Source organism: Pteropus alecto, unplaced genomic scaffold (assembly GCF_000325575.1).
Source record: "Pteropus alecto unplaced genomic scaffold, ASM32557v1 scaffold116, whole genome shotgun sequence".
Taxonomy (NCBI): Eukaryota; Metazoa; Chordata; class Mammalia; order Chiroptera; family Pteropodidae; genus Pteropus; species Pteropus alecto.
The window spans coordinates 82,223-98,589 of record NW_006439189.1 but is presented as its reverse complement, the minus strand read 5'-3'; the positions used below and the strand labels follow the sequence as shown (position 1 = coordinate 98,589).

The window sequence follows — 16,367 nt, the reverse complement described above, 5'->3', positions numbered from 1 at the left end:
CATTTTACTAATTTTCTTATCACAAGCACCTGGCACACAGTAGATAGTTAATAAATGTTTACATAAATGAAAGAATGAATTCATAGTCATTATGGGTCTACCATTTTTCCCACTGTTCCCTTCCAGTATGGTTCCCTATTTGATCATCAAAAGGCTTAAAGGCATTATACGTGTGTACGTTCGTATGTACATACGTACATACGTACATACATACATACATACATATTCCTTAATGTAGTTGGTGATAGAGGTAGGAGGCTAGGCTTATGATGTCTTTCGAGATGACATGGCTATTGATGCTTGGGCTGGACAAAAGCCTTTCTAAGATGCTTGAGCACAAGAGTGCCTACCTTTTATTACCACAGCTGCCATTAGAAAAAAAAGTTATTTTGGACATTTCAAGTTTAACTGATTGTTACTAGAGTCTCATTGTGTATGAACTGTTACTTAGCAAATTTCTAAGGTTTTAAAAATTATTTTCTATATCTTTAGTTTATTTACTTTGTTCATCTTATGTAGCAAAGGTCATTCTAATTGATTGGAGTAACTTATGGCACCTGAGACATTTAATAGACAATTCATAAGCCAGTTTTTCTTTTGTGAAAGATGTAAAGGTTGATTCTGTTATAAAAGTACATACCTTTCTTCTAGATTACTGCCTTAAATTGCACCTAGAAAGAAATTGGTAGGTAGTTGATAGTACAAATCAATGATAGAATAGCCTTGATGGGGTACTACTGTTAAATAAAACATAACGTAAGTGGTTCACATTGTACCACATTGAAAATATAAACTTAAAGCAGTGTGAATGAAACACAACATTTCCATGTAACATGGTGCTATTCCAGTCCTTATCCCCAGGTTTTGTGTATGTAGCTAAATGGGTAATTATAAGTCAGCCATTTTTTCAAAATTATATTCAGTGTCTCTTTTGTTCTCTATGATAGAGTATTATTCATTTTTGTTTAGTGATTGAATTTTTATATTTTGTAACTGTAGGAGCAGTTGTAAGGTTGGAGAATTTGCTAGACCTTCCTTCCATAATCTGTGTTATAGAAATTTGGAAGCAATTTATTTTCATCTTTATTCAGGCATAAGTGACGTACAATAAACCATGCATATTAAAGTGTACAATTTGAGTTTTGACATATGTAAAACCTGTGAAAACATCATTGCAATTTAGATAATGCTCATTTCTATCACTCTCCCCTACCCAAATTTCTTCTTGCCCCTTTGTATTTCATCCCCCCTCAATCCCCCTCCCCTATCCCCTTTCCTCAGGTACCCACTGATCTGCTTTCTGTCACTGTAGATCAGTCTGCATTTTCTAGTATTCTTTTATAAATGGAATCATATAGTGAGTATTCTTTTTTTCTCTGGCTTATTTCAGCATAATTATTTTGCGATTATCCAAGTTGTTGCTTGTGTTAATAGTTCTTTTCTTGTTATTACTGAGTAATATTCCATTATATATACTATAGTTACACTGTACTACAATTTGTTTATTCATTTACATGTTGATGGACATTTGAGAATGTCCTATTATAAATCTTGTATGAATATTTGTGTACAAGTCTTTGTGTGGACATAGATATTTATTTCTCTTGAGTAAATACCTAGGAATGAAGCGGGTGGGTGTAAGTTTAACTTTTAAGGAAACTGCCAGTTTTACAAAGTAGTTGTACCATTTTATATTTCCACCAGCAGCATTTAAAGTTTTCAGTTGCTATTTTGGAGTCACTTTTACATGCATAGGCTGTAACTTTTGGGGGGTACAAGAAGAGGCAGGTTTTCTTCTCAGAACTTTAGGTAAACATCTCTTTGAAGAATTTATAAAAATCTGGAGCTCTTTTCAGTAAGATATGATCACTGCATTAGTCCTTTTTTTCCTTAGTATGAGAAATGGAAGAAAATGTTCTTAACTTTGGGTTTCATAAAAAGGGGAAAGAAACATATTTGGAGAGTGGTTTTCTGAGTGAGTGATAATATACGACAGGTCTCCTAATAACATTGTTTCATTCAACATCATTTAATTGTAAAGTTGATGAGATACTGTTTATATCAGTGAATCAGTGGTAAAATTGGTTTTATGATATTTCACTTAAAGTTATAGAATATCGATGCTGTTAAGTGAGGACTTACTGTACCACGAATCAGACATTAGTTTTATAGCATTTAATATAATTATGTATAGACTTAATAGAAGTAACTCTGTAAATCTCATCTTATAAAATAGATTATATATAAGAATTTTCTTTGAAAAATCCCCTAAGTCATCCATAAGTTACAGTGTTTAGACTTAACATCTCTCCCTAATTTCAACACAGTTGTTATTTTTGCCTCCAGCATTAGAAGAAATCACTGTTTATTTGCTTGCCCCAATGAAGTGGTTAGCTTGCATTTAGGGGCTATGTCTAATGAAAAATATGCAATTTGAAATACTAGAATTCCATTCAGCTTGATGTGAAGGTGTGTGGGAACTGATATAAGATGAGGAGCATACTCACTCATGGTCATAAACATACATTTTATTGAGAGGATTGGTGAGAGAATGGCCTATATCATTTAAATTATCTTCTTTTTGCTGTTATAAATAGTCACATTATCATAAATTAAATATACATATGACGTTACTGCATTATAATATAATTATGGTAATAGCTGAAGCTGAAAGCAAATAGAGACAATGTACTTATTAAGAGTAAGGTGGCTGATAGGAATGTTTATTAAGTCCATGTCCATGGACCCTTTATAGTTTACCCTAGGAGATTAGGAAGGATAGGTATCCATCAGCACCTATTCAATACTTCTTTCCTTCCTTTTTCTGTTCTACCTAGATTGTCTATTTTCTTCTCTCTTTGCTCGTGTTGTATTTACTTCTTTGTTATGTCCCCAGCTCCTTGGTGTTGTCTCATCTCTTTAGTTTTCTCTTTAGAATGCTACCAAAACCCATAAATATAAATCAGTGGTACAATGATATTTTGTAGCTTTGTTGTGGATGTAAGATAAACTACAAAATGATTCTGGAAATGATTGTCTACTTTCATGAACTGTTTACCAACATTCCAAATACTTCTGCATAAAACATTTAAAAAATGCTTTAGTTGACTAACTTGTAAAATGCATTGTTTGTTTTTCATATTTTGCTAAGAACTAGAAATGTGGATTTCTTTCACTAGCTGAAGTAATCAAGAACTGATCAGACAGTGTGGCATAGTGTTGCAGGGCTCCAGCCTCAGCTTTATCATTAACCCACTTTGTAATCCTGGGCAAGTTACATTTCTCATCTGTAAAATGTGGCGGGGTGGACTTGATGATTTTGAAATCTATGAAGATTTCCCTCTGGGGCTTGGAAAGCAAACTTGTAAAAGTTGTTTTTTAAAAACATTTTTATCTTGTTATATAAGTTGTCTGTGAAAGTTGTTGGCTTTACTGGAAATGATGTATAATCATTTTTGAATTTGTGTATATTTCATTTGTTGCAGGATGCTTTAATCTGGATCCCAATAGAGTTTTGGATGTCATTTTAGAAGTGTTTGAATGCAGGCCAGAACACGATGACTTCTTTATATCTTTATTAGAATCTTACATGAGTATGTGTGAACCGCAAACACTGTGTCATATTCTTGGGTTCAAATTCAAGTTTTACCAGGTAAAAAAAAAATGTGTGTATAACTCTATCTAGGTTAATTTCATGATTTTATATGTACAATTTAATTTGAATTTGAATTATAAATAATTGGTTTCAGTTTAGCCATTCTAGCAGAGATAGATAAATGGATAGCTAACAGTGTGATGCAATAAATAATAATATGATGTGATTGGTAGTTTGAATGATGTGATGTGAAAGCCTAGAAGAAAGCGTAATAAATTTTTGTCCTGGGAGAGATGAAATCAGGGAAGACTTTATAGATAGAACCTTTTTTAAACCTGGTTCTTGAAGGATGAGTAGGAGTAACAAATAGTGTGAGAGTGAAGATGTGACAACATGAATGTACATAACAGATTGAAGAAATAGTACATAGTCTAATGTGGCTGGATTGTAAGATGTGGAGAAAAGAAGGGACAGGAAGTGAAATTGGAAAGGTAGGTGTACTTTTGATTGTCAGAGGCCTTGAATACTGTGTTGAGTTATAATTTTATTGTATAGACAGTCACCATTGGAAATTTTTATGGATGTGAATAAATTCTTGAGGCATATCTTACATCTTTCACTTAAATCACTACAATAGTTATCTAGCCCTGCAATTATTTCTCTTTCAATCCATCTTTCATATTATTACTACTGTTATATTCTAAAAGAGATCTAATTGACACAGTGCTCAAAGCCTTTGCCTGCAGGATGAAATTCAAATTTCTAAACATGACAAAAAAGACTCTTCACAGTCTAGCCCCATTCTTTATTTCCACCGTCATCTTTAGCAATTTTCCCTCTCAAATCTAATAGAAGTAAGTTTATTAACATGTTGGTATACTTTTTTTTGAAATATTAATTTATATTACAATATCATGAACATTCATTCACTCCTAAATACATTAGTTTCTACTTTTTAAAAGGTTATTTTTTCTATTTAACTGTGATACCAATTTTATACCTCACTAGATTGCTATCATATAATAAACTCAGACCATATTCAGATTTCCCAAATTGCTTCCCAAATGCATTTTACAACTGGTTTGTTCAAATGATGATCCAGGCAAAGACCACACATTGTATTTGATTGTTAGGATTCTGCAATCTCTTTTAATTTAGAATAGTATCCCCCATCCTTTAATAGCATTTTGACTTGTTGAAGAGACCATTCCCATACAAGACCCCACCTTTTGGATTTATTTACTTGCTTTTTCAGGGTTGGTTTAGTTTGTTCTTTGTTCCCTGTTTTCCTTATATACTTGGAGTTGGTTCTAAAGATTTGATTTGACTATGTTCAGGTAAAATATTTAATTGGAAAAATACTTCATAGTTTGTTCTTTGTCTTTTATATTGTATAACATCCACTGTCTCTCTGGCTTTTAATATTCCAGTAAGTTGATGACAGGCTAATCCCTCCATTATACAAAGACATTTCCTTTCTTGTCAGTAGCAGGTTGTTTGCGGGTTGATACTTTGGCACCATGTGGATACCCACTTTTTCATCAGCTTTACATTGTGGTTTAGAATATATGGATGATCTTTCCTGAGTCAGTCATTTCTTTAATAAAGTTTCAAATTGTTAATTTGCTAATTTTATCATGCATTCTACATTTATTATCTGTTATTCTTCTATAAAGACGAGTTTTTCCTTATCAACTTGGGTTGCTTGATTACCCTGAAGTACAGTTTCTACTGGAAAGGCAGGACAAATGCTTTAATTATTTTCCCTATTAATTATTAGCTATTAAAGAGTTTCTTTAGTAGCCACCTCTAATGGTGATATGAGGGGTGTGTGTGAGAGAGACAAAAGAATAAAAAAAATGTGCACTTGCATTTTGACTTAGGTTTTTAAAGAATTAATGTGATTATGATAGCAGTGGAAGTTGATGAGATTCTAAATATATTTTGAAGGTAGCGCCGGTAGTATTTACTGATACATTAGATACAGAATGTGAGAAAGTAGAGTTAAGGACTTTTTTTTGGACTGAGCAGCTATAAAAAGGTGGTGTTATCAACTGAGATAGAGCAAATTTTTAGGTGAAATGGAGTTGGAGTGTTGAGGGTAGGAATTAAGTTTTAGAAATGTTAAGTTCGAGATGCCTGTTAGATATTCAAGTGGAGATGTTGAGTAAATAATAGAATGTATAGATCTGGTATTTCAGAGAAAGGATGATATCAAAAGCATGTAGACAGTATTTAAAGTTGTGATAGCAGATGAAATCATCAAGAGTTGGCTATAGAGAGACAAGAGAAGAGATCTAAGAGCCGAGCCTTGGGGCACTGTTAAAGGGCCTTGGAGGAGAGGAAGAACCAGCAAAGGAGATATGGAAAGAACATATAAGGTAAGAGGAAAACAAAGAGAATATGGAATCTTGGAGGTTCAGTGGAAGAAGGAATGATCAACTCTGTTAAATGCCTCTTGTAGGTCATTTAAGATGAGGACTAAAAAGTAATCGTCGGATTTATCAGCAGAGAGGTCAAAACTAGCCATTTTGGTAGAGTTGGGGTAGTGTTAAGAGAGAATGGGGAGGGTGGAGTTGGAGATAGTGAGAATAGACAGCTCTATAAAGGAGTTGCTACAAAGAGACACAGACAGTGGGGTGGTAGCTGGTAGGGGAAGTGAGCTAGAGAGACTTTTTTTTTGAAGATGGGTGAGAGAACACATTTGTATGCTAATTAGAATGATTGCATATAAAGGAGGAAAACTGGTGATGAAGGAGTAGACGAGTAGGAAAGAGATTGGAGTTTATGGCATAAGTGGATGGTTTGACTTTATTTTTATTAATTTTTTTTTTTTACAACAGAAAAGAATAGCTTTATTTAGAAGGGAAAGTAAAACAACAGAACACTTCCAGATGTGGAAGCGGGCCTGACCAAAAGAAGAGCAGCTCAAAAGGTTCAAGGGCTCCGATGGTTTGACTTTAAATAGGAGCATAGAGAATTCATCTATGATAGCTGGTGGAAAGGTAGCATATGTAGGTGTAGTTGGTAGGTGGGTAGATATGATAGTGAGAGTTTATAGAAGTCCTATTGATTGCTCCAGTTTTCTCACTGAAATAGAAAGCAAGGCTTTCAACTGAGAGAGAGAATGAGAGAGGAGGTATTGGAGGTTAGGAGAGAAAGTAGGAAATAGTTGTATAGGAGAATGGAAGAGTGAATGGATAAGAGAAATAGAGTGTGATTGGCCAGCAGCATTAAGGAGCCTTTGAGGGTAGATATGTGAAATTGGCATTTTGGAGGGGTTGTAGCTATTTGTAATATTAAAACTTAGGATATGGAGTGAATGGCTGAGATAGGGTAGAAGAGCAGATCTTTGGAAGCATCATTTACCTGTATATGAAAATCTCCAAAAACTAAGAAAGGAATAGAGTTGGAGAGAGTGACAGTGAATCAGAATGGCAGTGTTAAATGAAGAGCAATGATTCAGGGGTCCATAGATGGCAGCAATAGGACATCACTGAAAATGGCAGAGTAGGGAACTCCAGAGCTCTGTTTCTTCATAAAAGTAACCAGTGAGCTGGCAAAAACTGTCAACCAACTTTTACAGAACTCTCGAATTTAGTAAAAACCTTGCAACCGAGGAAAGCCTTGGCAAAGAAAGAACTGTTGTTTTGGGATAAGGGCACAGTGACATTTTAAATTCCCTGCCTACTATCCATCACACCCAGATCGATGGTGGCTGTAAAGATAGAAACCCACACTCCTAGTGCAGATTGCTAATGCAAGAGGATACAAAGAATTGTTCTTAAAGAATTGTGGGTCTCAACCTATCTGGCTGTTCCCTGGAGGACTGGTGCAAGAGCTTATATTTGTTTTGCTTGACTGGGAGCATCCCCAGGGCTGTAGTGGCTTTTTCCCAAAGCATTTAAAGGCACAGCTATGGACTTTAGCAGCCTGGAGCAAGAGACAACAGTTGGACAAACAATAGAGAGACCGAAAGCCTGGGAAGAAATAAGTTGAATAAGGAGATATGTGGGGGAATAATGGCTTTTGAAAAGCTGATGCATATACCAGAAAACTGGGGAAAAAAGGCTATGTACATGCCCAGAACTGGATGCATACTCAGAAAAAGACTGAGAAGATCCTAAACTTTTCCTCTGGCTGGCCTTCCGGCTCTGCACAAGCAGGAAGTGAAGACTAAGGCAGAGTTGAAAAATGGCCTGGCCAAGTGTTGAGGAGTGCCCTAACACAGAACCAGTGTGTGAAGAGTAGGAGAGTATTTTTTTCTTTTTCTCCCCTCCCTTTTGGCTTCAGGCTTCTAAGAATACTTAAAACATTAGTTGACTACTAAGCTAACAGAACGCAGATTTCAGTGGCGATAATGACAATGTAGACTTCACAAAATGAGCTTAGACCAGTCACTAAAGAAGCAAACACCAATAACCTACAATAAGCAGCATCAACAAACCATGGAGGAGGGTGCAGAGTCTGATTTTCAGAGTTGCTGCATAATATTCAAAATGTCCAGTTTTCAACAGGAAATAATGAGGTATGTAAAGAAACAAAATATGGCTCATCACAAGAAAAAAGAAATTAATAGAAACTATCCCTGAGGAAACCCAGGCAATGGATTTACTGGATAAATAATTTAAATAAATAGTCCTAAATATGCTTATGATCTATAGGAAACCATGGACAAAGAACTAAAACCAGGGAGACACTGTCTCACCAGACAGAGAATATCAGTAAATAAATAGAAATTATAAAAAAGGAACTAAACAAATTATGGAGTATAAAAGTACATTAACTGAAATGAAAAATTCAGTACAGAAGTACAACAGGAAATTTGAGAAGGCTGAAGAAACAGTCAGGCCAACTTGATTAGTCAATTGAGGTTATCCAGTCTGAGCAGAAAGATGAAAAAATGAAGAAAAATGTACAGAACCTATGAGACCTATAGGACACCATGAAGAGTATCCGCATGTGCATTATGGAGTCCCAGAGGCAGAGGAGAGAGAGGAAGGGATAGAAAGCATATTTGAAAAAATAATGGTTGAAAACTTCCCCAATTTGGTGAAAGATAGGAATCTACGCATCTAAGAAGCTTCACAGACACCAAGCAGGATAAATTCAAAAGAGATCCACACTGAGATATATTATAATCAAATTGTTGGAAGCCAAAGACAAAGAATCTTGAAAGCAGCAAAACAGGTGTGACCCATTGCATACAAGAGATCTTCAATGAGATTAACAGCTGAGTTCAGAAGGCAGTGGAATGACATATAAAGTGTTGAAAGACTAAGACCGTCAACCAAGAATTCTATATCAAGCAAAACTATCTTTCAAAAACAAGAGATCATGATATTCCAAGATAAACAAAAGCTGGGGGAGTTCATTGCTAGTGGACCTGCCCTATGAAATACTGAAAGGAGTCTTGGCTGAAATGAAAAGACAATAGACAGTAACTTGACGCCATATGAAGAAATAAAGAACACCGGTAAAGGTAACCATATAGGTACCTATAAAAGCCAATATTATTGGAATTTTTGGTTTGTAGCCCCTCCCCATATGATTTGAAAGACAAAGGAATAAAACAGCAATTATAAAGCCAATTAGCACACAATGTATAACGATAAAAGGGAGGGATAGAGATGTATTGGTGCAGAGTTTTTGTATATTATTGAAGCTAAGTTGGTATTAATTCAGACTACATTATTATAAGTTTAAAATGTTAATAGTAATGATACTCAAGGTGACCACTAAGAAAATAAACAGAAAAGGAAAAGGAAATCAAAATGGTACACTACCAACAAAATTAAACACAAAAGAAGGCAGTAATGGAGGAAGTGATATAAGACATAGAAAGCAAATAGCTAAACAACAGAAGTCCTTCCTTGTCAGTAATTACATTAAATGTAAATGGATTGAACTTTGTAATTAAAAGGGAGAGTTCAGCAGAATGTAAAAAAGCATGATTCAACTATATGCTATCTATAAGAGACTCACTTTAGATCAAAAGATAAAATATGTTGATAGTGAAGGTATAGAAACAGATGTCTCATGCAAATAGTATCCAGGAGAGAGCTAGGGTGACTATTCTAATATCAGACTAAAAAATAAAATGTATTTTATGTAAAAATAAAATATTTTACAATAGACAACAAAGGACATTATATATTGATAAAAGGGTCAACCCATCAAAAAGATAGTAGTTATAAACACATATGCACCAAACAGAGCCTCAAAATATGTGATGTAAGCATTAATATAATTGAAGGGAGAAATAGACAGTTCTCCAATAATTCTTGGACATTTCTATACCCCACTCTCATTAATGGCTAGACAAACTAGACAGAAGATTAAGAAGGAAATAGCGGACTTGAGCAGCACTACAAACCAATTAGACTAATAGACAAATAGAACACCCCATCCAACAATAATAGATTATACATTCTTCTCAAGTGCACATGGAACATCTCTAGGATAGACTCTATTATAGACCACAAACAAGTCTCAATAAATTTAAAACATTGAAATCATACAACTTATCTTCTTTGACTACAATTGAAAATAGATCGCAGCAATAGTGAAGGATAGTAAATGATAGGAAATTAAAAGCTGGGTGGACTTTAGAGAGGGTAGAAGGAGAATCTTCTGAAAACAACTATAAAAAGCAAAAGATGACTTTTACCCCACCTCTAGGTCCGGGGAAAATAGCCACCACTCGACTGGGTTACAGTAGGTTTGGTGTTCCTAGGGAGTGCCAGGCTCTGAACAGAAGGTGGAAGGAACATTTAGAAGAGAGGTAGGGGGTTTTGCTGAGGATGGATCATGAATTTTAGAGGATTCCATGGAAGTTTTTTGAGAATGTAGAAATGTGAATGGGACAAAGTGGGGATCGTGCAGAGCAATATGAGGATTAGATTGTGGGAGCTGATGTTTGGCGTGGGAGTCAGAGATTCTTGTGGTGACGTATTTAAATAGAGATAATGGGAATAACGAGAGCATTCCTGGTAGATTTATGTCAGGTAGTTAGCTTTTGTGAGTTTGCTCTGAAACCCTGACCACCTTTTTTTTTTTTTAATGGGAAAATGTTTTGATATTAAATAACCATTTATAAACATTTAGAATTAAACTACTGTTGAAGACTTAACTGTCTTAAAAATTACAGTGAAATAGTGCCTTTTTACATGATGTCTATTAGTTTGGTTAGCTTCACATGTTAAGTGCATGATACCTATCACAATTGTGGGGAGATCTCATTTTTAGTGTTGAGTAGAAGCTTAACACAATGTATTGTCACCATTTGCTTTTTATTTGTATTTGACTATTTAGTAGTTGTCAGTTGTCCTTACTTTACTCTTCCATTCATCTGACCCCAAGCAATTTAAAAATTAGGGAATTGTTCTTGATAGTATTCAAAGATCCTTCTGTTTCTTTGTAGGGTCCATGGGGCTGACCTGGAATTGGCCATTCCATGTTTTAAACTGTTGATTTATTCATGTGTAATATGTATATATATAGACCTGTTTTGAAGGGGAAATCAGCTGACAAGCACATATACTTAGCACAAAATCCAAGGATTAAAAGACTAGGGAGAATAGTATAAAGCAGACACAGATGGTTCTGCACTTCCAAATTTGTCAGTCTTGTCTATCTGCATTTCCACTGCAGATAGACAAGAACTACTTGGAAAAAATAACCAAACAAACAAGAAAATACACACGTAAACAGAAATCTAAACTAAATATTATGCAATATAAAATCTTCCTTATTCTATTCAATTTTTAGATTTATTCAGACATTAGCATGCATTGTAAAATGTGTCATTTTTGAAACTCCTTTCCTTGTGTTTATTAGAAGATGTCCCAATGTGAAAAAGGATGTTGACATAATTGCCTTTGCCCTAAATTCAGATGTTATGTATGTTCAAGAAGAGCAGTGAAGCTTATTGTTGAGCAAAGAGTTATGTGATCTAGTTGTTCTTAAATATTGGTAGATAAAGGATATGATTTTAGTTGTACTTTATGCACTAACTAGAAACTTTTCTTTTTGTTTTTCAAGGAACCAAATGGAGAGACTCCTTCATCTTTATACCGAGTTGCAGCAGTACTTCTACAATTTAATCTTATTGATTTAGATGATCTTTATGTACATGTAAGTCAAGTGGGCTGCTAAGAATATTTGGTTGTCAATCCCAAGGGTGAGGGAGAAGAGTAGGCAGTCACACAGCACTCCAAGGTTGGTCCTAGGCTCTCAAGTCTTAATTTTTTTAATTTTTAATTTTTTCAATTAGTGTTGACATTCAATAATATATTAGTTTCAGGTGGATAGCATAGTGGTTAGACATTTATATAATTTACAAAGTGGACCCCCCTCCCAATTAGTCTAGTACCTACCTGGCACTATACATAGTTATTACAATATTATTTTCAAATCTTAATTTTTGAAGCCCTAATGCATTATTACTTTGTATTTACTTTATAAGGTGAATGAATTTCTTTTATAGACTATTAGCAATCAAATATTTTTTTGTCACCTTCACAGAGTTCAAGGTTGGGTATGAAGTTAATGTTCTTAATTGTCATCAAGGCCTATCTTATGGGGAGAGAGGCCAAATTCTAACCAGTGTGGTTTTAGATTTCTCTGTTATACAAATTATGGGAAATACAAGGTTACTTAAATACTTCTTCCTTCCCCTCAAAATATTAATTTTAGATATTTAGGATGAATGGGGAAATCTTTATTTATTTTTTAAATGGTTTTGTGTTTTTACTGGATAATAAATGACTAGTGTTGTGCTTTTATTGATGGATCCAGGATCTAGAAGAGTGTATATGTGATTGTGATTGATAACCTCTAATGTAGTAACAGTTTAGCCTATCAGTTTGAAAAAACTAGGTTCATAGTATAGAAATTTCTGTTTTATTAGGTTGTGCATTGGGATATCTATGAATTTAAACCCGTCTAAAACTGACATCATCTTCACTGCCTTTGAGATCACTTTCTAACTTCCTTGCCTATCAGTATGTACTGTGGTAACATAGTTGAGTAAAACTTTATCTTGGAAGCAGTCATAGATAGTCTAGCAAGGGAGAAAATATTTGCATTGTATAATAATAACTGTATTGGCAGTATTCACATTGTGCTGTAGGGACTCAGAATAGATAGTGATCATTTCCGTCTGGGGGGATTTTGGAAGGCTTTTTTCAAAGTAGTGATGTTGAAATGGGATTTGATAGATGAGTAGGTGTTGGCCATGCTTAAAAGGTGGGAGCATTGTAGGCAGAATTAACTGAGTATAAAGGTAGCAGGTTTGAAAGGGCTTCATTATCACCTTAGGGGAACATCAGGAAGCTCAGAGTGGTTGGAGCCTAGGTATGCAGGGGAGATGAGGTTGGAGAAGTAGGTTGGGGCTAAACTGTGAAGGGCCTTAAGTGCCATAGTAAAGAGTTTGGATTTTTTTCTTGTTGGGAGTGGACAGCCATTCAAGATTTAAAGTAGAGAAGTGATGTACAAAATGAGAACATGGAAAATTGGTCAGAAAAAGGTGAATTTGAAGACATAGGTATGAATTTATGGTGTAGATTGAGAGGACAAATGGAAAGTACAGAAATAATGATAGATTTATTCCTGATATGTTTGTAACAATAAATGCAGGTGGACTAAATGTACCTGTTAAGGTGATAAAGATTTTCAGACAGAATTCAAAACCCGTTTATTGTTTGCATGACACTTCTAAAACCCAAGAAAAGTTGAAAGTAAAAGGATGGGGAAAATATACCAGGGGAATTATTATTGTTAGACAGAATAGACTTTTTGGAAGAAGAGATAGTCACTTCCTAATAATAAAATTGTGTTCACTAAGAAGGTGTAACAGTTGTAGCTTTATATTATACACCTAATAACATATTTTCAAAATACACAAAACTAGAAATTGAGAGAACTGTAAGAAAAAACTTATAGTTCACCCATTGTAATGGGAGATTTTAGAGGCAATTGCAATAGTCTAGGTAAAATATGAGGACTTATGACAGATAAATAAAGCAAGAAAAATGGGTTTGATTGCCAGTGGAGAGCATAAAGAATGAGAAAGTCTTGCTTACCTTCTTGCATCAGTCCATGGTGACTTTTCTTCCACCACCCCCCCTTTTTTTGACGAATGCGATGAAGTCTACAATATGTAGTTTAATATTTCACTGTTTCCGTTTATTGTTTACTTTGCATTAGACTTAGCTACTGAAGTAGATTATGCATTTCTAGGGGCAGGAACATTTCTTTTATAGCTCACCATAGTGCCTAGCTGAAACTATAAAAATAGTTTGTTGGCTGTATTTTTCTTTGTGTCTGGGTTATTTTATGAAATGTCTACATTAACCATGTTCCACTTACACAAGATGTCTGTATTTGAGATAATTGATCCTTTTTCATAATGGAGGGCTGACTATACACATACTGCTCTTTCTTTTGTAATAAACTACAGACTAGTTTGTGACTAAAGTCAAATAGGTATCTAGAAAATGAAAAGTGAGATGTCAAGTTCATAATTTTTCTACTTGAGATTTTTCATTTAAAGGAATCAAATTTACCTCTTTATGTAATTCAGTAGCTCACCAGGTACACATTTTCTTGAGTAAACTAATAAATTAAGTGGTAAACATCACTGTTGTGGTATTATATTAATTTAGGGCCTCTAACAGGAGATATATTACCTAATTTTGAATGGTGACAAAATTCAGGTACTTAATCCTGTCAGATTTTATGAGAACAATGGAGAGAAACTTATTTAGAAGAGAAATCATGGTCATGATGTTTTTAAATATTCCACCCCGCCCCCCCCCCACTTCCACCCCTGACCTACGGATGCTGCCGTCTCCCCTTAAGAACTGGATCTCTGAAGGCAGGGCGTCTCCTCCCACGCGCTCATGGTGCACACCTGGGGCCTGGCACACACAGGGGGCCTGGCGCACCCGGGGCCTGGTCCGTGGCTCTGCTGGGGCTTGAACCCAGGACCTTTTGTGTGTAAAGCAGATATGCTAACCACTACTCTATGGAACCACCTCTAACCACTACTCTATGGAACCACCCCATCTAGACTTCTTATTTACAGTTTTATCAATTGATAGTAGTGTTTGCTTTTCATATGTGTGAATGGTATTAGCTGTTTTATGAAATTTTAATAAACCATTTTTAGCTTCTTCCAGCTGATAACTGCATTATGGATGAACACAAACGAGAACTTGTGGAAGCTAAGCAAATTGTTAGAAAACTTACAATGGTTGTATTGTCTTCTGAAAAAATTGATGAGCGAGAGAAGGAAAAGGAAAAAGAAGAGGAGAAAGTAGAAAAGGTATATGATTCATTCTAATAAAATTAACATTGTTTCCTGGATTTAGAATTATGAAATTTAACTTGTAATGGTTAATCAATTTATGGGAGAAGAATTTCTTAATTTCAATTGCAGTGAAACCTGGTTTTTGGAATACTAATTTACAAAGGGCAGATTTTGTTTTTAATTTGATTGGCACCTTCCCAAAAGAGGCTACCATGTTTTTTTCTTAGATAAATTTCAAAATGTATTCTAAATAAAATCACCAATGTATTGACTATATTCGTGCTCTGCATATTAACGTCTCTCAGGTTCTAAAGGGATTCTCAAAGATGAATGAATTCTAGTTCTCTGTGGCCCAATAAAACATTAAGTACAACTTAATATAATTCCAAGTTTGTAAATTGTCACATAATGTCTGCAAAAAGAAAAGACAGATTCCGTTGTTTTTTTTTCTTCAATAGCTAAAACTTTATTGTACTTTGAGGAAAATACTGTTGCATTTTCCATGAATGGCAGTGCTTGTTGACATACATTGTTTTGTTGTTTAGTTCAGTTTTTTTTAATGAAAAAATGTTAAGATTTATTGGTGTCTGCATTATGAATATCTTTGCTATAATTGTTCATTTTTAGCCACCTGACAACCAAAAACTTGGTTTGTTGGAAGCCTTATTAAAGATTGGTGATTGGCAGCATGCACAGAACATTATGGATCAGATGCCTCCATATTATGCAGCTTCACATAAGCTAATAGCCCTTGCTATTTGCAAGCTCATTCACATAACTATTGAGCCTCTCTACCGAAGGTATGTTACTTTATGCTTTACTAATCATTAAGGTAGAAGTAGTTCAGGACTACAAGAAAAGCCTGCATATTTATGTTGTCTCCTCAAACCACGCATATATTTTAGTATGTTTTACTAGAAAGTAAGAATTACTCAAGAGTGTATCAGTCTGATATGTGTTAATCCGTGATTTGTTGCCTAACAACTAGACCAGATGTTGGAGAATGTGTGCTGCAGTGTAGTCTAAAGATTATAGCTTAGACTTCTAGGTTGAGTTTGCTCCATTGAGAGTGAAAACTCCATTCTTCTGGTTTTTACTTTTCCTCCTCTCTTGGGGGCAGAGAATTCTTAAGGTTTTTACTTAGTGTAATTTTCCTCTATTCCACGTTGAGTGGCTCTGAGTAAGGACATTGCTTCCTGCTTATCTCATCTCTCCTGGCTTTTAGCCTGCCGTTCTGGAAATTGCTAATGCAGCTGCTCTCATCATCCCTAGTTACTGTGTTGGCCAGTACTCTAGCCCTCAGCCTACTTTCAGGATACTTAGGAGCAGTATTGGTAGCAGCTCTGGCATCAGCCCCATACATCACAGTCTGCCTCAAAAGCACCAGCCTTGTAACTCGTGCTTAGCTGCTGGCTGCTGCCTCTAGTGCCACCTAGGCTGTGGACCACAAAGGCTTCT

General features: G+C 35.1%; 1 protein-coding gene across 9 annotated transcripts in view; it reads left to right on the top strand.

Moving 5' to 3' along the window:
- The window catches only part of THOC2 (THO complex 2), a 99,122-nt gene that overhangs the window by 33,708 nt on the left and 49,047 nt on the right, over positions 1-16,367 (top strand). For all 9 annotated transcript variants that reach the window (XM_006916161.3, XM_025049778.1, XM_025049780.1 and 6 more), the window contains 4 exons: positions 3,486-3,652; positions 11,639-11,731; positions 14,769-14,924; positions 15,537-15,709. In XM_006916161.3, coding sequence (XP_006916223.1) covers positions 3,486-3,652; positions 11,639-11,731; positions 14,769-14,924; positions 15,537-15,709 — 589 coding nt within the window. The remainder of the gene's footprint in view (positions 1-3,485; positions 3,653-11,638; positions 11,732-14,768; positions 14,925-15,536; positions 15,710-16,367) is intronic.